Source organism: Magnolia sinica, chromosome 3 (genome assembly GCF_029962835.1).
Source record: "Magnolia sinica isolate HGM2019 chromosome 3, MsV1, whole genome shotgun sequence".
NCBI classification, from domain to species: domain Eukaryota; kingdom Viridiplantae; phylum Streptophyta; class Magnoliopsida; order Magnoliales; family Magnoliaceae; genus Magnolia; species Magnolia sinica.
The window spans coordinates 58,927,970-58,951,891 of NC_080575.1; the positions used below are offsets into that span (position 1 = coordinate 58,927,970).

A 23,922-nucleotide genomic window follows, 5' to 3' on the forward strand; every position below is an offset into this window, starting at 1 on the left:
GTATTTTCAATTTTCGATCCTCTTTTTTTTTTTTTTTGTTGAAATTATGTTAAATCAGTGTCAAATGGTTACAAATCCATTGGCTCTTCATGTTTTGCATGAAAAATCATGGAGATGTAGCTTTGATTTCGATATCCATTGGTTTTTCATGTTCACCATTTTTTATTTTTTATTTTTGAAATTTTCCTTCAACCAGCTGTCAATTGAGACTAATTTCAAAGTATTTATGAGTATTTGACGAAATGATAATCACATATACTCTAATTTCGAAATTTGAGTGTAGGTGGTCCGATTTGGGAAAATTTCAAAAATTTCCCAATTTCTCCCAAACTGCTTGTAATGTTGCACTCCAAACATGAAATCAAGCATGTATGAGGGCTAATCTACTGATTTGTTGAGTCCTTGTCAATTTTTAGAAATTAAAAATGATAAAAACATTAAATTTTTTTTTTTTGAAATTTCCCTTCAACCAGCTGTCAACTAAGAGTAATTTCAAAGTATTTAGGACTGTTTGATGAAATGATCATCACATGCACTAAATGTTATGCATTCAATCTGAATATAGTTGCATCAGTTCAGTCAGACAATGCATAACAATGTTTTAAATAGCGGTAGCGTGTTGCGTAGCGTTCAACCCTCCGTAACGTAGCGTGTAGCGTAAGCTACATAATACTTCTATTTTTTAATTTAAAAAAAGAAAAGAAAAATATGATAAATAGTAAGAAAAAAGCATATTTTATATATGATAAATAGTAAGAAAAAAGCATATTATATATATATATATATATAATGTCACATTCTTCAAAATAAAATTCCCACAGTTAAGAGCATCAAGTACAATACAAATGTCACATTCCTCAGAAATCAAAATCTCAAATTCTCAATTAATAGTCTCTAGACTAGTGTTTAAAGGTCATCTACATCTAATAGATCATCATCACCGTCGTCATCCTCATTCACTTCGTTACCAGGTCTAGGCCTTTCATCATCAGTATCAACATCTGCATTTGCATGTACATCATCCACACCATGAACAACCATTCCTATATCTCCTTCCTCTATTATAGGAGTAAGAAATCTTCCCATAGGACCACCTACACATTAAAAAAAGAAGAGATTCATTGGTCTTTTACTTTCTTTGTTAAAAATGTTCATGTAACTTAATCTATAATTATAAACACTTGCTTAAATTAGTTGCCTTCCTTTTGTTTGAGGAAGGTGGGGGGCAAACTCCTTCAGAAATATTAGATGTTGATGGTGCATTGCTGTTAGCTAGATCATCAGACTCCGGAATAGTTGTAATGGCACTAATATCAAAGGCCATATTTTGATTTTCGAGCCATGATGTATCAGTTGGGAGAACAGGGTCTTCTTTCTCAGCAATCCATTCATCATCTAAGGCAATGTGGTCCACCAATATTGGATCAATTTCCACCCTCCTCTTCATGCTTCTCTCGTAGTTTCATATCATACATCACATATACTAGAGAGTTGAGCTTTTGTTGCTCTAGCCGATTTCTCTTCTTTGTGTGGATCTGATCATATGATGATCTATGTCAATCAATTATCAAATACTTGCTAATCTACTAAATAAAAATTAGCCAATTTAGAATATCGAATGGGACAAAAGTTACCTGCTCAAAAGTACTCCAATTTCTGTCACAGCCAGAAGCACTGCATGTGAGGCTTAAAACTCGTATTGCAAACTTCGTAAGCTATGGAGTTTTATCTCCAAAGCGTTCCCACCAATCAACTACACAAATTAGCTCTCTTTTGAATCTACTTCTCTTAAAACGCTTACTAAAGGCATGGTGCTCTTAACACATAAGGAAACATTTGACCAAAACTTCTGATCAAACATTATAATAGCCCGTACCTTTATTCCTTCAAGTTTTTTAGCCCAAGAACATGAGCACCATTGTTCCGATGCGAACATGGCTATAAGACCATTCTTTTTCTTGTAAATACTTCGGAAGGTAAGGAACGCTATTGCCAAGTGTGTCACTGCCGACCGTAGAAGCTCATTATTATTCGTGAAGCTTCTCATCGTGCTCAATACAATTCCATGCTCATAAATAAACTTGGTCACTGTCCTTGCCTTTTTAAGCGTTTTAGAATACATTTTCATTTTTCCGATATCCTCCAACATTAGATCTATGCAGTGTGCACACACGGAGTCCAATATATCCTTTTCCTCATATCCATCAACTTCTTCCCAGCACTCACATAGCTTGAATGGTTATCCATGATAACTTGGACCACATTTTCTTCCCCAATTTCTTCCACAATTTCATGAAGATATTTAAACAACAAATTTCCATCTTTTATTGAATCTGAAGCATCAATAGACTTGTAAAACATTGTTTCGATCGGAGAATTAATTAAAAAGTTAATGATGCTTCTATTCTTTCTATCTGTCCAACCATCAGACATAATCGAACATCCATAAGTTTTTCAGGAATCTTTGTATGCTTTCATTAAACTACAGTATTAGCAACATCCTCTTTTAGCATCCATGTTCTCATCTCATGCATGGATGGAGGCTTCAATCCCGGTCCAAACTTTTCAATAGCCTCACACAATGTTGAAAAGTACGGGCTATTACACGGGTTGAACGACAAAGCATTCCTAAAAAAATAAATCTTCCAATCACCCTACATACTTCGTTTCTTTCTTCCTTCTTCCACCTTGAATTCAATGTGGATTGACGTTGCTCACTGCTAACAAATTGATCCATAGGACCCCTTGCTCTTGCCATTGGTTGATTACCAGAAGATCCACTACCAAGTTGGCTACCAATGAAAGCATCATTACCCATACTGGCGCTATCACTTGCAGAATCGGAAAGATATGTCAATGCCCCTCTCCCAATATCTCCAAACACCTCGTTTCTTTTATTTTTTCCGTCATGATACTCCTTTAAAGCCTTTCTACACTCCTTGGCTTCTTCCGTCACTTTTGGGCACGACTTTATCCCATTGTGGGTTCTGGCCAAATGATTCTTTAGGTGAGTCACGCCTCCCGTACACCTTTGACTACAAATTTGCATTGCACATAATTTCTATGAGATTGTCCAAGTGGATTATCAGCCACATATTTCCAAGCAAAATCTCTCTTTTTCTTCAAACATTCTTCTCTCTTTAGTTCACTACCAGTGTTTGAAGTATTCGTATTGCTATAAGTTTTGCTAGCCAGGGATACAGAAACAATATCGATATCGCCGATAATATCGCTGATAACTGGAAATGCGGAGAAACATGGGAAAAACAGTGGAATTTTCAACAAAACTTCAGGAGATGTTAAAATGTACATATTTGCATATTTAGAAATTTAAAAAAAAAAAAATGCAAAAAGAATGCATATATAACAAGTTTCCATTCAATGGGGCCTTAAAAGCATGTGTTGTTGTAAGAAATCAGTCCAACCATCCAAACATCCATCGATATTGCAAAATATCAACAACACATGATATTTCACCAAGAAATCATCAACAATTGGAAAGGAAATGAAAGATTGTGGTCTTGATATCGCCCATGTTGCGATATCGGGAATATCGAGATATTATCAATATTATCAATGGCAAATTGAACACTACATACAACCATGTACCCATGAAAAAAATTGAAATAAAATTTTTTCTAATAAACAAAATTTTGATGATATTAATACGTTGGTGATATTATTGAAATATCTTTGATACACCTATGATACAAGCATTACTTAGAATTTACATAGTAAAAAATACTGGCAATATATTGGCAATATTGATGCATTGGCAATACAAGCGACACGCCAACACCTAGAATTTCCGTAGTTGAAAATATTGGTAATTACATTAGCGATATTTAGTGATACATTGCTAATACCTGAAATTTTTGATACTACCAACGTTATCGGTATCGCTACTAGTGTTATCGGTATCGCTGAGCTGGAAATAAAGATAATATTGGAGATATTTCGATAATATCGGAGATAATTCGAACACTGTTCACTACTCAACAAAAAAACACGTCACAAACAAATCATTGAATCACAAAGATCAACATTAACTTGTGAAAAAACCATCATAAGAGAGTGGCGGCCTACATGATGGACTAGAAAACAACACACAATCAGCCATACACACACCACAGTGGTCCCCACGTGGGCCCACACCATAGAAAACAACGAACAACCACCTATATGCACACTGTAGTGGTTCCCACATGGACCACACAATAAAAAACAATGCACAAACACTTGCATGCACAACACAATGGTCCCCATGTGGGCCACACCATAGAAAACAAAATCACATCCACACATACTCACACCACAGTGGTCCCCATGTGGGCTACACCATAGAAGACAATGCAAATCCACCCATTCACACACCTCAGTGGGCCCCACGTGGGCCATACGCCCATACCATAGAAAACAATGCAAATCCACCCATTTACACACCTCAGTGAGCCCCACGTGGGCCATACGATAGAAAGCAATGCATATCCACAGAGATATTGAAAAAGAAATGAAAAAAAAAATGATAAAGAACAAAAAATGCACAGTAACTGGCATTTAAGAAGGAAAAAATAAGAAAAAAAACTCAAAATAACAAGTTATTTTCACTGTACATCGAAAAAAACTCCAAAAAGAAGAGAACAATTGTACCTATTGTTGTCTCAAGATGAGATTTGATTAATGAAAACTCTAAAATTTGAAGCTCCATAGCCGACCGGAACTGGAATTGGAGAAATCTGATTTCTCCTTCATTTCTTCTCCAATGATCATGAAACTACACTAAATGGACCTCCTTGTAGTCTCCAACAATCGCCCAAAGAAGCCCCTTCGATGAGCTTTTGGATCCAGTGTTTTAAATAGCGTGTAGCGTATAGCGTGGCGTTTGGCTCTCTATAGCGTGTAGCGTAAGCTACACAATCCTTAATATTTTTAATTAAAATAATAGAACATATGATAAAATTTACAAAATGCATAATTTCTATGAGTTCTTAACTACAAATCCAGATCATCAAGCACTTTTTTCCATGCAAAATCCCTCTCTCTTTGCCTTTAGACATCTCTAAGTATGACTTCTTTTTTATTTATTGAAACATCACAAATTCATGGTATAGACCACAATTTGGATGGTCCAAATTGATCTGAGTGCTCTATCTACTATATGGACCACAATTTGGATGGTCCAGATTAGTTTAATGTAGTGCCATGTGTCATAGGTATATGTCATCACGATTTTAAAATAGGTGTTTAACTAACATAGAAAAAACACTTGAAAAAAAGAAGAAGAGATTTCAGGTAGCTTACGCTATCCACGCTATACACTACGCTACGCTACATACCCCGTAGCTTATGCTACATGCATATGCTACATAGCGTACGCTACAACGCTACTGAAAACACTGTTTGGATCACAAGATTCAAGAGGGGGAGAGGAAGTTGCGTTCGACGTAGGTTTCCAAGGGGTTTCGAATACCCTATACTATTGCTTCTTTTTCTCTTTTTAAAGTAACTTAAGTGGTTGTGGTGTGAGTTCACCATTGTTTATAACAAAGAAGAAGAAAAAAAAATGCTACAGCGTAGCGCACGCTACCTGCACTACACACTACGAGTCCGTAGCGTACACTACGACCCCTGTAGCGTACTCTACAGGGGATTTACGCTATTTGGCACGCTACGTAGCGTACACTACAAGCGCTATTGAAAACATTGACGCATAGCTTAAGACCATATATATAGGAAAGCTATTACGTGCACTTCTTTTTTGAGATATTATGATTTAAAAGTGTGTATTAAGATCTTTTTTAACAATCCTTGAAGTTTCATTGAAAAATTCAACTATTTTCCCCATGTTTTCCAAAAAGCGCGATAAATTACCTGATACATTCGATATATCCCGTGCGATAACTAATACGTATCTGTGTCCCAAGGATGCGATACGTAGCACGATACTGATATTTCGAACACTGGTTGCATGCACCCCTACTTTGGAGAGGGTATTGGCAATATCATTTGCTGCACACTAAGAACATTACAAATACGTACTCGGTAAATGTGCAAGCCTCTAGTGTCCAGGAGTTTTTTTAGGAGCCTAAGATATGTTTGGCTGAATCCTCTTCACCCACAAGATGACCTGAAAATAAAGACATGAAGTTTTTTAGTCCATGCAAAGTAGGGAATGCCTCGATTCATTAGAGCCATTCACCCAATAGACCAGAAAAAGCCTTCTTTACTATTCCTTTCATCATCATCACCATCATCACCATCATCATAGCCTATCCTAGCAATTTGTGGTTGGATTTATGATTTTTTCCCCAACAAATCATAGCTTGGCAGTACCTTTGGTAAGTGAAACTTGAGACAAATTCTCGTGATACCTTTGCAAAAATTGAACAAGTCACTGCCTAGCAGACATCAACCATCAGTTTATGCAACTGCTACCTACTGGAGTTAACTTGAAAAGCATGGAACTACAACTAGGGGTTTGGTTGTCTTTGTAAGTTGTAGTGGTTCAGACCTCAGTTCGGTTATTTACTTCATAATGAATCAAATTAACTGCAACTTAGTCTAGTTGAGCATCTGATCACACACCATAGAACTCATGATGATATTCACACATGCACATCCAATCTAAGCAAACATTCATAGTTGCACACTCCATAAATACGGGTGTAGATGGATTTTCGGGGGTAGTGGCCACTATATTAGGATTAAAAATTATGCCAATTTAAAATCCTAATTGCTTAACGTAAACTCAATAAAACTAAGCAAGGCAATTTAACTCTATAGGCTTCCAAGCCAATAGAGGGTCCAATTGTTGGGGATTTGTGCTGCGGAATCACACAGATCTAGATCTAAGATAGCAATTCAATAGTAACAAGCAATCACAGAAGAACACAGTTTTAACATGGAAAACCCTTACAGGAAAAAAACCACGGCATAAAGCGACAAAAATCCACTATGAAATAGAAATTACAAGAGAGAGGACTTACTCGATTCGAACGACCTCGAATCTCACCTTTGCTTCACCCTTTGATAACCCTAGAACCCCTTTAGAAAGCTTTAGAATCCCCTAGAATAGCCCTAGGGACCCCTATTTATAGTTTAAGAAACTTCACTTTCGCACCCTTGCGAAACCGCCTCAGATTTTCGCAGTCCGCACAAGATCCGGACTCGAATCTGCATAACCTCGACTGGTCGAAGGATGGCCACGACTGGTCGAGCAACCCGCTCAACTGGTCGTGCAATCCCCTCGACCGGTCGAGCATCCCGGACACCAAAAAACTGAGCTTGCTGGACTTTGAGTCGAGCGGGCCACGACCGGTCGTGCAGCTCCCTTGACCAGTCATGCCAGTCCCACGACCGGTCGACCATATCAAAAAAACGTGAGATTTAAGCCGTCTGACCATAATCTCCACCATGTCTTCAATCTTCAACCGGGTAGCTTTTTGACATCTTCTCTTATTTCTGTATTGCATCATAGCTTCAATCAATACTTCTCGTGCACACTTCGTCCTTCTTTTACGCCATCGCCAATCCCAGAGAAGTTGCACAAAACTTGAACTTCTCTGTAGGAACGACCTTGGTGAGCATGTCTGCTGGATTCACACTGGTGTGAATTTTTTCCAGTGTGACGTCTCCTTCCTCAAGCACCTGTCGGATAAAGTGGTGACGGACATCAATGTGTTTAGTACTTGAGTGATAATCAGAATTTTTAGCCAAATTGATAGCGCTCTCGCTATCACAGTTAATCGGCACGGCCTCCTGTTGAAGTATCAACTGATTTATCATGCCTCTGAGCCAAACAACTTTTTTAAACGCTTCGGTCACTGCCATATATTCCGCTTCGGTTGTGGAAAGAGCCACCACGGACTGAAGCTTCGACATCCAATTGATTGCTCCACCCGCTAGTACAAACGAGTATCCTGAAGTAGACTTCCTGGAATCTATACTGCCTGCGTAGTCGGAATCCACATACCCTACCAACTTTATCCTTGTTTTCTCAAAAGTTAAGACGTAGTCTTTCGTACCTCGAATGTATCGAAGTAGCCATTTCACCGCTTCCCAATGTTGCTTACCGGGGTTTGACATGTCTCTGCTCACAACACCGACTGCCTGTGAAATATCCGATCTCGTACAGACCATGGCATACATTAAACTGCCAACCGCATTCGAATAGGGCACATGAGACATAACCTGCTTTTCCTCATTGGATTTAGGACATTGTCTTGAAGTGAGCCGCGTGGGGAACGCTCACTGGCTTTGCCTGATCCATCCCGTACTTGATCAATACCTTTTGAAGGTATTCTGCCTGTGATAACCAAAGTTTGCTCCTCTTCCTGGCTCTATGAATTTCTATGCCGAGAACCCTCTTTGCAGCCCCAAGATCTTTCATCTCGAATGTCCCTGATAAATGAGTCTTCAGTATGTTGATTTCAAACATATCATGACAGGCGATCAACATATCATCAACATACAGTACTAGGATGATGAATTTTCCATCACTCAGTGTCTTGTAATAGACACAGTGATCGTATTCACTCCGAGTAAATTTCCAACTCACCATGAAAGAATCAAATTTTTTATACCACTACCTAGGCGACTGTTTAACGCCGTACAACGACCTTATTAACCTGCAAACCTTTTTCTCTGCCCCTTTAACTTCGTAGCCCTCTGGTTGCTTCATGTAAATCTGTTCTTTCAATTCCCCGTGCAAGAATGTAGTCTTCACATCCATCTGTTCCAGCTCTAGATCGTATTGGGCAACCAGCGCCAACATGAATCTGATAGATACTTGCTTAACCACCGACGCGAATATCTCTGTGAAATCGATTTCTTCTCTCTGAGCATAACCCTTCGCTACCAACCTTGCTTTGTATCTATCCTGTTTTCTTTTGAATAACCACTTGCATCCGATCGCTTTTTGACTCACAGGAAGCTCCGCTAGCTCCCATGTGTGATTTTTGTGTAACGAGTCCATCTCATCGTTCATAACCGCTTTCCACTTTTCTGCATCAGGCTCATCAAGAGCCACCTGAATAGTAGATAGGTCCCCCTCATCTGTAATGAGGACATATGCAATATTAGAGTCGTCCCTGTATCTTGCCGGTAACCTGCGATCACGCGGTGGATTCCTTCTCACAGGTGGCTGCTCCACCTGATCCTGTACCTCTGTCTTCGCATCTATCTCTGCTTGATTATTATCTGTGTCAATTTAGATGTCTACGATCACCCTTTCTGGTTCCTCTTGCTCCTTTTGATCATTCTTGCGAAATAGGGAGCTTTTATCGAATCTGACGTCATGGCTAGTGATGATCTTGTGTGTGACCTTGTTGAATAACCTGTAACCTTTCACACCAATGCCATAGCCAACAAAAATATACTTCTTGGCTCTATGGTCTAGCTTATCTCTCTCAACTGACGGTACATGAGAGTAAGCCTTACAACCAAATATGCGTAGATCTGAGTAGTCGATTTTCTGACCACTCCATACTTCCTCTGGGATTTTACATTCAATTGCCGTTAAAGGAGACCGGTTCACCAAATAACAAGCCTTGTTAACGGCCTCAGTCCATAGGTCCTTGCCTAACGCAGCATTACTTAACATGCATCGGACCCTCTCCAGGAGAGTCCGATTCATTCGCTCAGCCACACCGTTTTGCTCGGGTGTGTGGCGCACTGTGTTATGTCTGATGATCCCTTCACCATTGCAATAATCATTAAACTCAGTGGAAGTAAATTCTCCACCATTGTTAGTCCTTAAAACCTTTGTTTTTCACCCTGACTGTTTTTCCACTATTGTCTTCCATTGCTTGAATATGGTGAAAACTTCGGATTTACGTTTCATGAAGTAAACCCAAACTTTCCTGGAATATTTGTCAATGAATGAAACAAACCATGACGACCCCCCAATGGAAACTTCTGGCAATGACCCTCATACGTCAGAGTGCACATAATCAAGCACTCCCTTACAAACATGTTTTCCAGATTTAAAAGACAGTCTAGATTGTTTACCATATATACAATGCTCGCATATATCTAAATCAGAATTGTTAAAAGCTGGAATCAAACATTGATCAGAAAGTACCTTCATGCCTCGCTCGCTCATGTGGCCCAAACGAGCATGCCACATACGTAGAGACGTGGAGTCTGCAATAGTTGTTGCCGCTCCACCCGTCGAGGTGCTCCCAATCAACCTGTAAAGGTTTCCGTGCCTTTGCGCTCTCATAACCACGAATGCCCCTTTTGAAACTTTGAGGATACCATTAATACCGGTGAACTTGCACCCTATAGCCTCGAGTGTACAAAGAGAAATCAGACTTTTCTTCATATCAGGAACGTGCCTGACGTCAGTCAAGGTACGCTCCATCCCATCAAACATCTTAAGGCTCACCGTGCCAATAGCCACAACATTACAGGCATTGTCATTGCCCATAAAAACCTGTCCACCATCGCATTCCTTATAACTGGCAAACCAACTCCGATGAGGAGTCATGTGATATGACGCTCCTGTGTCTAGGATCCACTCATTTGCATGATTGTCGTGAACATGTCCGATCATGGACACAGACAACTTCACCACCACTTGTCTCTTCATCAGATGTAACAACATTGGCTTCCTTGGAAGAATCCGCTGAATTTTCTTTCTTCGTTTTAGGATTTCTACAATCCTTCTTCATGTGTCCAGACAACCCATAATTCCAACACTTTAATTTTCCTTTGCCCTTGCCCTTGGATTCGGATCTAGGCCTTGAGGATCTTGTACCTCGCTCAGAATCTCTGCCCCTCGTAATCAGTGCATCGGAAGATGCCCCCATGTCGCCGTTTAATTTTCTCATAGCCTTCCCTTAAAGGGTTGAGATAACGGTGTCAACACGTAGGGTTTTATTTGTGGTGCACATCGTATCCTTGAAAGACTCATATGATGCAGGAAGAGAATTCAACAATATACATGCCTGTTCCTCATCTTTGACCACTTCCTCCATATCCAGCAATTTGCACATCAATTTATTAAAGTTGCTGATATGGGCTTCTAGATCTCCACCCTCTGCCATCTTGAAGGTATAACACTGTAGCTTCAAGTGTAGGTGATTTTCAGAGGACTTCTTTGCATAGATGTTCTCTAACTTCGCCCACAAACTAGCCGCAGTTTTCTCCCTCAAAACATTATAGAGAACCTCATCCGTGAGACATAAACGGATAGAGGCTAAAGCATTACTATCAAAGTTTTTCCATTCATCATCTTTCATGCTAGATTTCCGCTCCTCAAGAGCCTTAATCTCGCCTTGCTTGGTTAACAGGCTAATCATCTTAACCTTCCATAACCCAAAATTATTTTTGCTTGAGTACTTCTCAATATCAAATTTGCCGTTTCCCATTATTACTAATCCTGCAGATTCAGATCTGTGCCCCAACAATTGCTCTGATGATACCACTTGTTAGGGATTTGTGCTGCGAAATCACACAGATCTAGATCTAGGATAACAATTCAATAGTAATAAGCAATCATAGAAGAACACAAAGTTTTAACGTGGAAAACCCTTACGGGAAAAAAACCACGGCACAAAGTGACAAAAATCCACTATGAAATAGAAATTACAAGAGAGAGGACTTACCCGGTTCAAACAACCTCGAATCTCACCCTTGCTACACCCTTTGATAACCCTAGAACCCCTTTAGAAAGCTTTAGAATCCCCTAGAATAGCCCTAGGGACCCCTATTTATAGTTTAGGAAACTTCACTTTCGCACCCTTGCGAAACCGCCTCAGATTTCCGCAGTTCGCACAAGATCCGGACTCGAATCTGCGTAACCTCGACTGGTCGAAGGATGGTCACGACCGGTCGTGCAATCCCCTCGACCGGTCGAGCATCCCGGACACCAAAAAACTGAGCTTGCTGGACTTTGAGTCGAGTGGGCCACGACCGGTCGTGCAGCTCCCTCGACCGGTCGAGCATATCAAAAAAACGTCAGATTTAAGACATTTGACAACACCAATCACATAGGCTACACTAGATATGCAAGTTAAGCAACTAGCCTATATAAGATAATGTATATGAGTGTGTGGGATGTGATTCCTATCAATCCTGAACATTCATCTAATCACGTAACATATTTAAACATTCAAGGCACATAAGCATAATTAAATAAATGTGCAAATAGCAATCCTAAACACGATCATATATAGTGGTTCGGTTACGTGCCTACTTCACTCCCGGCAGACGCACTCAACCCATGTGTGTACCGGATTTCATTATCGGAGGTTTTAAATCAGGTTAACCTCTAACCTTTATAGCCCTACACGAGGACTCTAAAGTTTATGCCCTACACGAGCAAGGGTCCTACACAAGAACAAGGGTCCGAATCCCGAACCCGATAATTTAGGCCACACAGGCCAAGGTCCTACACAAGAACCTGACAGTTTATGCTCTTTACAAGAGCAAGGGTCCTATACAAGCACCCAAGTTTATGTCCTACACAAGGACAAGGGTCCTAATCCTGAACCTGACAATTTAGGCCACACGAAAGAGCCAAGGTCCTACACAAGAATCTAGTAGAGTTTGTAGATAGCAAACTCTTAGCCTCAATTCTACACAAGGAAGGAGGCTAACCTATGGACTCCTAACAATGACACTTGTCGGATTGATTCCCTTTTTGTAGCTCCTCTTCGGTTACTTGATATCCACTTTCCCGTGCTTCAATTAGCTCCCTGATGTTCTCCTGATCATGTTGCCGCTACTTCGCTAAGGCTTTAGTTCCACAATCAATCTCCTTGCATTTGATGTGTCTTCAAGATGACCAAGGTGATGTGAGTGGGTCGAATCTCCTACAACTAGTGGGTAGTTGTTTATCTTAGGGGATTCAACTAGATGGGTCTCGTAGAAGAGTTGGACAATGATTTACCAAGAATGCTTAAGTCCAATCTCTAGGAAATGGAGGAGTTCAAGTATATCTCAATGTTGAGGTTGGAATCCTCATTAGACTTGTAATCTCAAAGGAGATGGCTTAAAACTCAATGGAATAGAGGCAAGGAATGAGGGATATGCATATGGAAACACCTTACCTTTTATTGCTCTAAAAACCCATCAAAATGCCCAAGAACTGATTTCCTTTTATAAAAAGTTTGAGCTCCAACGGTAAAAAAACGAGCAAAAAACGGCTCTTTCGATGTCATCGAAGGTCCTTCGATGTCATCGAAGATTCCTTCGATGTCATTGAACAATCCAGACAAATATGATGTTTTCTTGCTGGACAGTTTTGGACCATTTTTCGATTTCATTGAACATCCTTCGATGTCATCGAAACGTGCTCTTCGATGTCATCGAAGGGGCTTTAATGCCATCGAAAAAGTCAGGAAAAAAAAATTCTCAATCGATGCCATCGAGGATATACTTCGATGTCATTGAAATTCAAGTTTCGATGTCATCGAAGGGACCTCGATGCCATCGAAAATTTTAGAGAGAAATCCAGTTTGGTTGCTGGACTATCCCGACTCTTGATCGATGTCATCGAGCAGGTCTTTGATGTCATCAAAGACTGTTCGATGGCAGCTCAATGCCATCGAACATCACACAGAATTTCTATTTTAGGCAATCTTTTACACAGTAGATTCGTACCTTTTCTAAGCTTGTTTATCATGTTTTTCTTGGTCTCCTAAGGCTAAGGGATGATTAATTAATTATTCCTATTAGGTCAAGATCATCTAGAGGCTATAGGGTTGTTTTGGGTCAAGGGTTAGGGTCACCAAGGCCACCTGTTACCTGTTCTTACCGCCTTGATGCTTCTGCTCCGCCATGTCTTCGATCTTTACTTTCCAAAGGCTCGACCGACTTTACGACACGATGACTCACGTGATTGACAAACCAGGGTGCAAAAATGAGTGCACTAATAGACATGACTCAAGCCGATATCAAGTCAATCGAGTAGGAGTGCTGTCTTGCTGCCAGAAAAACAAAAACAACACAAGCAGCATACTCCCCACGCAGGCATCAGGCACTATAGTCAGGTTCAAAGGGATTTTGTCAGTCTGCACCTGTCTTTCTGCATGAGCTGGATTTTAATGGTGGCGGAGAGACAAGGGGGACGGCAACTGCAAAAGAAATAGATGTTTGAGGAATAAACCAACCATCAACGGCAATGGCACATTGATGTTATTGCTGAAGTTATAAGAGATGGGAAAAAAGTGATGTTGTCTGGGACTGGTCTTACAGAACATATCCACAGATACATGGATGGGTGTCAAAAAACGGAAACCCTTGACCAGGTAGGTACCTGATACAACAGCACATACATAAGTTATGCAGTGTTAGAGACTTTGAGACTAAGAAGGCTCTCTGCTTGTATGAGGAAAGAATGCCTTTTCATTTCAGTAGCTGAAGTCCAACAGGAGTTCATAGCTCGGTGGAGCAACAACAGCATGAAGAATGGTGAGTCTGACATTGTTGTATTGGCTAAGGCAATGTGTTGGAGAGAAGCTACTCAACTGACTTCCACCACAAGGTAAACCACTGCCTCCTGGCCTCCTTGGGATTGAATCTTGTGTAAACCAATTGTTGAATTGTTCGAACTTAACCACTGAAGAAAGTGAATGAATAATCCTGATATTTCTCTTCCCTCACTCTTTTCCTTTTCTAAGAAAACCATAAAAAGAGTTGTATCAGCGACAGCCATCGTTGATAGGCTGGAATATGGTTAGGAATCATCAACCCAATGGAAAAGATATGGAAAAGATATATTCGTTTACATCATAGTAAAATATTAAAATAGAAAATGCTGACCATGATTAATAATTTTTGGCACCATTCAAAAAATTTACTATTTGTTGGACAGGAAAGCTAGGGTTAAACCAAGAAATGCTAAAGCTGTATGATTAGGATATTATAATAGAAACTCGAAACCTGATTCAAATTGAGTGAATGACCAGGTTTAAGCTTACTTGAACCTTTGTTATTGGAAAAACTTTAGGTCTTAAAGTAACAATTAGTTTTATTTTATTATTATTATTTTTGTAAGTAGTCATCTAACTTCTTCACGGGATCTGGTTTTCAACTACTTCCTAGAAAACAGTATGAATAAAACACTTGGAAGTCGTATGAGAAAATAAGAGGAGAAAATTATCCTTGTACTTGGAAATTAGGAAAAAAAATGTTGGTTCTTGTTGGTTTGATCAACAAGAATTGAATTTCATGTCCTGCATCATCTATCCACAACTACGTCGTAGGAAGACTAGTGGATCCCATGTTGGTGCATGCAAGGCTTCTACTGCATCCTAATGCATGCACCCAACAACACCTGTACGTCGGCTCCTAATGTAACCTAAAAAAGTGTGTCAAGGCATAGTTCACTAGGACCATGAAGTCTTTCCATGACCTCAGGTCAAAGGATTGTCAAAGCTGACAAATGATTAAGTCAATCCAATCCAAGCATGACGGGCCTCTCGGTTAGGAGACTTGATGTGATACTCCAATGCGAATGTCGAATCAAACCCAACATAGGTACTCAAACAAGTGCACACTCACACTCCCGTGTGGTGAAAGTCATCGCCAACAAGATGCTCGATGGTAGCGATTAATCTATTCCAACTCGTCATGGATTCCTCATCACACAGGATAACCACAAAACAGATCCTAGGTTGCCCAAATCTGATGGTGGTTATTGAATTTAGGGTACTTGAGACCATGGTGCTATAACTCTCCCTTAGCCATCACAGCCGTTGTGTCCACTTACACTTTCCACATGGATCCCACCAGAGAGATTCCATATACAAACTCCTATAATCCATATAACATATAAATTTTAAGTTCTAAACATATTAATAAGAAAATAAAAAAGCCCCTATAATCCATATAACATATAAATTTTAAGTTCTAAACATATTAATAAGAAAATAAAAAAGCCCCTATAATCCATATAACATATAAATTTTAAGTTCTAAACATATTAATAAGAAAATAAAACATATTCCATTCATCGAAGTGGTCAAGAATAAACAAGGTCCATCAAAATAAGTATCTTTGGCTTTTTTACTGCACTCATATCTAATATCAACTCATCGTCGTCGCCGTCATCGTTGTCATCATCTACCGAGCCTTATCCCAATTAAATGGGGTTGGCTACATGAATCTTGTTCCGCCGTTCCACTCTATCAAGGGCCAGACCTTCAGTTAGACCGTAGGTCAACAAGTCCTTCCCTACTAGCTCCATCCATGTCCTGGCAGGCCTTCCCTTTGCCCTTTTAGAGCCTCGACTTGTACCAACTCATTCCTTCTGATCTGAACACTTCTTGGTCTTCATTGCACATAACCAAACCATCTAAGTCTACTTTCCCTCATCTTATTACCTATTGGTCCAAGTAAGTTCCCTTGAATGCATAATTTAAAGTCCCCTTTCACAATGATCTGCCAATTCCTTATGAACCCATCCAAGTCAATACTAAATTCAGCAGTTACTTTCAATTATTTTCTGAATTCCCTCTGATTTTCTCTCACCTTTTGTTGCACTTTCACATATTTGATCGGCTTACTATCTTCACATTTGACTTGCTCAGGTCGGCTTCCTGTGTTCAGATTTGACTTGCTCGCTTTTCCTTTCCAGCAAGTTCCAAAGGGAGTTGATTTTGAATTTGTGAAAATGCACTTTTAGAGGATGGACTTTAATATAATTGCCTTGATGCAGTTTTGTTCTTCATTTGATATGATAATGTACATCTTTTACTTCTTATTAGTGCACTTGTGATATATGAACTAGTGATTTGAGGTTTAAGCTGGTCACGTCATTTATTTATTTGTGCGTGTAACTTTCAGGGTAATGATCCTAACCAAAAGGGTTCTCAAGCTCTAACTAGGTTCCTCCCCTTGATGATTGGTTATTTTGCTCTCTCGGTTCCTTCTGGGTTAAGTCTTTACTGGTGAGGTGCTATCCTCTTTTGCAATTGTGATTTATTGATTTATGCCAAAATTGGTACATTTACATAGGTCTTTATCATGGAAAAATTAACCACAACATTTATGCGGATCATATCTTCACCTTAAAGATCAGTGGCAGTTTGAAGATTATGAAAATATGTGATAGTATGAATATATCCCAAATCTGATAGCCGGTATCACTACACTTCATGTTTTATTTTAATTTTAATTTAATTTAATTTAATTTTAATTTTAATTTTTTTGTGCATTGCATTCCCAGCTTTAACAGTGGAAAAGGACTCATAGCTGTTCAATTTTTGCGCTATGATAAGTTATGAGTTGTGACTCGCGAGAAAAGGCATTGAAAGACAATTATGGATTGTTTGGCCAGTCTATTTTTTCTTTGACACATCGAGCACATTTCATGCCCATCTAAGTAGCGTTATCTTGTGGTGCCAAACCTTTATGTGATGATCACCTTCAACTTTCTTCACAAGATTCGATAATATTGCCCAAGATAGAGAAGAAACATGTAAAAGATTGAAAATTCAGTAGCTGATCCTCGGACCATAGCAACAAATGCTAGATAATGGCAACAAATGCTAGATAATGGCAACAAATGCCAAAAGCAAGAAACACATTCTAAACCTCAAAGAGAACTTTTCTTTATTCCAGAATAGACAAAACTATTTACATGTGTAGTGTGTGTGAGTGATCCAGGGTTCAATCCTTGGTAGTGTTACCTTTCAAAAGAAGAGAGAGAAAGGAAGAGAAGAAAAGAAGAGGAAAAGAAAGAGAATGGAGAAGAAAAAGATGGGGTTGCCAACTCTCCTCATAACAATCTTATTCGTATACCATTTACCCTAAAACATAACAATATGGTAAGGTATATTGTAGGAGTACAAAAGTATGATATGACACTTGCACATGCTGCTACACTACCCCTGAAGCTAGAGCATAGATATCATACCTGTTCAGCTTGCCCAAGGTATCATGAATACGAATATGACTTCAATCAATGGTAGAAGAGAGAAAGAAAAAGGAAAGGAGAAGAGGAAAAGAGAGATTGTAGATGAAAAGAGAGTTGTTTACTCTCCACTCTCGTAACATATCTTACTGTGTGGTATACTATAGTATAACAAAATAAGATAGGACGCTTGCTGTTCTCTTACATACCGCCACCCCAAGTTGGAGCATATACATGACACATGCCCAGCTTGCCCAAGGTATTGTGAATATGAGACAACTGGAAGCTTTGGTGAGGATGCCGATCAACTGTGTCTGAACAAGCAAAAGGCAGTGTTAATGACTTCTTTGTCACATTCTCTCAAAAGAAACGACAGTCGACTTTAGCTTCATTCTTTCATGGAAGGCGGATTATTCAAGATGTGAATAGCAGCTTGATTGTCGCAATGAAGAGGAAAAGAACTACTAGCATCGAATACCATTTCTTGCAGGAGAGATCTAAGCCACATGAGCTCAAATTCAGCATTTACCATCACTGGATATTTGGGTTCAACCAAGGACCTAGCAACACTACTTTGTTTCTTACTCTTCCATGTCACAAAGTTTCCTCCTGCAAACATATAGTAACTATTGGTAGAGCTTTTTTCATTTGATGATGTAGCCCAATCAACATCACAATACCACTCAAGTTCAGGTGACCATGATTAGAATATCAGTCCTTTTTAAGAGCATGTTTTTTATAGCGCAGAATGCAATAGACAACATCAAGATGATGACAGCGCGATGCATGCATAATTGACTAACCACACTGACTATATATATACGCCGTCTGGTCTAGTGATTGTCAAGTAGATTTAGTCTGCCTACTTGTTACTATAAGATGTCCGGTCATTAAGAACCTCGGATCACTGATTATAGAGATGATGATTGATTGCAATGGGAGATTCTGCAACTCTTGTGCCCAACATACCTATATTAGCAACACGAATAAGGACTTAATTTGAGATACATCCCATTTTTTACCTTGCAACTTCAATTCCAAGGAAGTATATTAGAGGTCCAAGATCTTTATCATAAAAAATGCTTCTCAAATATGATTTGACATTTTGAATTCCGTTATTTCTATCTCCAGTAAGGACAATATCACCAACATATACTATCTAGTACCATGATTTTTAAACAGTGATCTGATGTACTTTCTTGGAATCCAAACTGAGAGATGGAAGTACTGAATTGATTAAATCATGCCCATGGTGACTGGTTCAAACCATAAATTGCCTTGTTTTGTACAGACATTTCCTTTCTCCCATAAGAACAAACTCCTTGAGATAAAGCCATGTATGTATACCTCCTCCTGAGGATCATCATCAAAGAAGCATTCTTTCCATCAAGCTGATATAGGGACCATTTGTAATTAGTAGCAATTGAGAAAAGAACTTGAACAGAATTTTGTTTAGCCACTGAGTGAACTCACCTAAAAGTGAATCATATAACGTTAAGTAAAACCCTTAGCCACAAGACGATCTTTGTATCTTTCTATTAAACCATCTGGCTTGTATTTTAGAGTAAACACACACAGCCCACAACATTTATCCCTTCTGGCAAATCAAACCCAAGTTCCCTGTTTCTCCAAGGAAATCATCTCTTCGAACACTGCAGCTTTGTACTTTTGATTAGCTACGGCATTTGCATAGGAACGGACACACCAGAAATAGAGGAAAGTTATGTATGGAAGGAGATTTGATGGCCTGATTTCCATTTAACAGTGTGTAGCCATCTAGTTGCATCAGTCTTTCTCAACAATACATAGAAACCAAACTTCTCCCCAGACTTTCCATTGCATATTCCTTTCAAATCTTTAAAGAGCTACAAAACTACTGTCATTTTGCTCAAGATTCTTGATTGGATAGCTTTTTTCTGTTGGCTTTTTTTTTTTTGGTGGGCTTTGGGCATTTCATAGCCATGCATCAGTGGGACTTGAACCTGGGTCTTCCCTCATGAGAGGGCACATTAGAAGCAACTCAACTAACAAGCTGGAGACTCTCTATTGGCATTTACAGTACTAATGATGCATATCACTCGGAGATATCATGTAGATGTTATTTTCCATCCAAGACTTTTTTTTTTTTTTTCTTTTTATGCAGGAAAAAAAAAGAAGAAATTTCTATTGTTGCAAGTTATTTCCAATCACAGGTAAGGCTGTACATCGAGCTAAGTCGAGTCGAGGTGGGCCAAGCATGGCTTGACTCATTTGTGCTCTCCTTGAGCTCGAGCTCGGCCTCGAGCTTACCATTGGAGCTTGGCTTGTTTGCCAAACCTTTCGAGTTGAGCTCGAGGCGAGCTAGTGGATCGAGTCGAGGCAAGCTTACCTCGAGTTGAGTTGAGTCTGCTCCCAACCCAACACCCAACTTGTACCCGACTCTACCCAGCAACCTGAACCAACCGGCACCCGACTCAACCCATTAACCCGACCCAACCTACACCTGACCCAACCCAGCAACCCAACCCAACTAACCCAACCCGCACCTGACCTAACCCACACCTGACTCAACCTAGCAACCCGACCCAACTAACCCAACCCGCACCCGACCCAACTCCCAAATCAAATATTCAATTAATAATATATATAAAATATTAGATGGAGCCTTAAATGCATCTTGTTGTTGGTGCTGAGAGAGAGAGAGAGAGAGAGAGAGAGAGAGAGAGAGAGAGAGAGAGAGGAGCTTGGGCCCGGCGGGTTGGGTAAGGAAGGAAAAGCGTAAGAAAGGGATGAACGGGTAGGGTAGGGTTTAAGTTTTAACTTTATATATATATATAGATAGGGAAAAGGTTCTATACGGTCGAGCTAATAGGAACTCCCCATGAGGCCAAGCTGTGTGGGCCCCACCATGATGTATGTCGAACATCAACGCTGTGCATTTGATGGGTCCCCTTTAAATTATGGGATATCCCAAAAATCAACCGTATACGGAACTCCTGTGGGCCGTACCATCTAAAATCATGTGAAGACATGCCTAAAACATATAAAAGCACTTGGTGGGGCCCACCTGAAATTTGGAAGGGTCTAAAACTTGGTCTGGATTTGTGAACCACATCTCGGTTGGTGCAAAAAATGATTATGAATGTTTTAATGGAGGGTAACCACTCTCAACTTTTGTATATGGTGTGGCCCACACAAGTCACGGATTGACTTGATTTTTAAGCCCTAGGTCCACTATGAAATGGTGCATTTGATCAATGGTGTAGATGTTCGACATACATCATGGTGGGGCCCACACAGCTCAACCTCATGGGGAGTTCCCGTGAGCTCGACCATATAGAACCTTTTCCCATATATATATATATATAGAGAGAGAGAGAGAGAGAGAGAGAGAGAGAGAGAGAGAGAGAGAGAGTTGAGTCGAGCCGAGTTCGAGTCGAGTTGAGTCAAGATCCACTATGATCAAACTCAGCTCGTTTTCAAAATGAGTTGGGTCATATGAAGCTTGGCTTGCCTTGAGTCATCGTTCAAGCCGAGTTAAGCCAAGCTAGATCAAGCCAAGCCGAGCGAGCTTTTCGAGCTAGCTTGGCTTGTGTACAACCCTAGTCACAGGTTTCTTAATTCAGTTAATCAGAAATGAAGATGGACATTTCTTTAGTTCCTATTTTCATATATCTCTCAATCAAAACCATGATTTGAAGTTACTTTACTTCCATATATATCCTTGTCTTTTTTAGCATTAACAAAGACATTTTATTTGAAGAGGCTAAGAAAGCCAAAAAATACCAGCCAGTTTCATGTTGGATTCTTGAGATATTTGATGATTTTGGCATGATTTGTGATTTTGATTATTTAATTTAATTTGTTGATTGATCTCACTTCACCGTTTATCCACATGCATGCGTCCTACATCACCATGCTACTTGTCAAATAGTCCTAATTAATAAAAGAAGACCTTGCCAAACAGAAGCCATGTTAACTGACTCAACCAACCTTAGTGAACTGCCACACAGGCACCACATCATTTGTAATGAAATCCAACTGGTTTGCATCGGTCTACCGCTGGGTTAGACCCTTGGATCCCACCATGGGTGCGGGACTATCCTTTTGGGAGAATCTTTTGTAAAAAAGGAAAATCAAAGAGGCAGTCCATTTAAAAAGTTTTGCTTATGGTTTGTCAAACTATTTTTGAAAATTCCCAACATTGAGCATGACAAGGATTGAATACATTGGATCCTCTAAATCTAAACTCTCAAGACTCTAAACAGTAAACAGGAAGATTGGTTACATTTAAAGTATAATGATGTTTAGATAGTTCCTTAACAATGTTGCAACTTGGGTTGTCTACCAATTGGAACGATTCACTTTGGATTCTACATGACTACCATTTTTAAGTTCAGAACCTAGTAGATATGGAGTTAATTTCCAGGGTAAGCAGGATCTCTTATCCTTACATGCTCGAGTACCGAGTATCAAACTCAGGTACTCCAGACTTTTGAAGGATCTGATTATCATAGGTCTAGATATTGCAATAGTCACTATATAAGTTATATCTTTTTTTTTTTTTGGAAGGTAATATCTGTATTTTATTATCTAAGTACGTATTTCAAATTCTTTACTATTGTTTTTTGTTGATTATCCCTGGATGCTCCCATTTCCTACATTTTTCAGGAACCATCACTTCCACAGACATAATCGGTTCAAACTCTATCCCATTGTATGGAAATATAAATAGGTAATCATGACCATGAACAACCGCAAATAGGATTCAAGTTGGTTATCTCCATTATCAAGATGCAGCATGTGCTGATGTAGCAACTTTTTTCCCGTAAGTTTTATGTTAATACCATATCAGGTTCTTGTTGTGGTGGTTTGAATGACATTCCTCAGCTCAACTTTCTAGAATAACCTTAGGAGCATGTCCATTTGATATCAGGCTCATCAAATATGTAGTGTTAAGACAGCAATAGGCGACAATATTTTTCCTGAAGTCATTTCGATGATGACTTCATGTGAGTTTGCAACTTGATTATTCTTGACAACATTAGCATGCATGAGAAGAAATTACGCTTGTTTGCCTTCTTTTATCCCTTTGTTATGAGTGCTCCTCACTGCTCTTCTTGGACTAGAATGCTATCGCTTGCATGCTTACTTGAGTGCTCACAAGAGGGACTGTACTCCATTGGTAAAGCCCCTCTGCAATCCCTTCATTTGAGCTTCCATGACGGCCTAAGAAAACTTTCGAAACATGGTCAAATTTCTGCTTTAACATCGACTCTTCAACAGGCAGAATTTCCTTTTTTTTCTTTTGTAAAGAATTGTGCTGTTGAAGCTTGCTTTGTTTCTTTGAAAATTTTCAAAATTTTTAATGCTTTGGCTATACAGGTTGACGAATAACATTTTGAGCACGGGACAACAGATATGGCTTCAAAAGCTAGGTGGTGCAAAAAACCCAGTTAGGAAATATAGTGAGGGAACCATAACAGAACAACCCCAAATGCAGAAGCCTGCTATTGACATTGATGCTAACATATTGGAACCAAACCAAAGAGAAAAATCAACTTCAGGAGGGCTACGCCCTGGAGAAAGGTTGACAGTTTCTGCATCTTACAATCAACATCATTTTAAATTCACCTTTCCTCGGCAACGATTCTTCAGCACTTTGTAATCATAGATCTTATCTGTTTTCAGGTTTAAACAGATAAAGGAGCAAGAAGCAAGGAGAAGACAGCAAAGGGAACCAGAAAAGAGGAAAGCAGAAGAGGCAGCTAAAGGAGGTGATGTACGGAATGTGGAACATAAGCAAGAATCGGAGTTTCTCAAGATTAAAGATAGCACCGAAGCTGGATTTGTTGCAGTTGAAGATGAAAATATAGTGCAGACTGTGACTTTCATACATGATTCTACTGATCCTGGAGCCCCTTTAGTGAATGCCAGTCAGTCTACACAGGACTCAAAAGAAGATCGGTCAGGGATAGGTGTACCTGAGGTGAGAAATGGTGGAGCTACTTGTAATGGCAGCATTGGGATGAAGGATGAACAGAATTCACAAGAAAATCTCTAGAAGGTACTTAACAGAA

General features: G+C 39.5%; 1 protein-coding gene across 5 annotated transcripts in view; it reads left to right on the forward strand.

The window, feature by feature from the left end:
- The window catches only part of LOC131239940 (ALBINO3-like protein 1, chloroplastic), a 96,036-nt gene that overhangs the window by 63,163 nt on the left and 8,951 nt on the right, over positions 1-23,922 (forward strand). For all 5 annotated transcript variants that reach the window (XR_009168497.1, XM_058237884.1, XM_058237881.1 and 2 more), the window contains 3 exons: positions 16,795-16,898; positions 23,228-23,431; positions 23,534-23,909. Coding sequence is in view for 4 of the 5 variants with exons in the window: in XM_058237884.1 (XP_058093867.1) it covers positions 16,795-16,898; positions 23,228-23,431; positions 23,534-23,906 (681 nt within the window). In the remaining variant the exon portion in view is untranslated. The remainder of the gene's footprint in view (positions 1-16,794; positions 16,899-23,227; positions 23,432-23,533; positions 23,910-23,922) is intronic.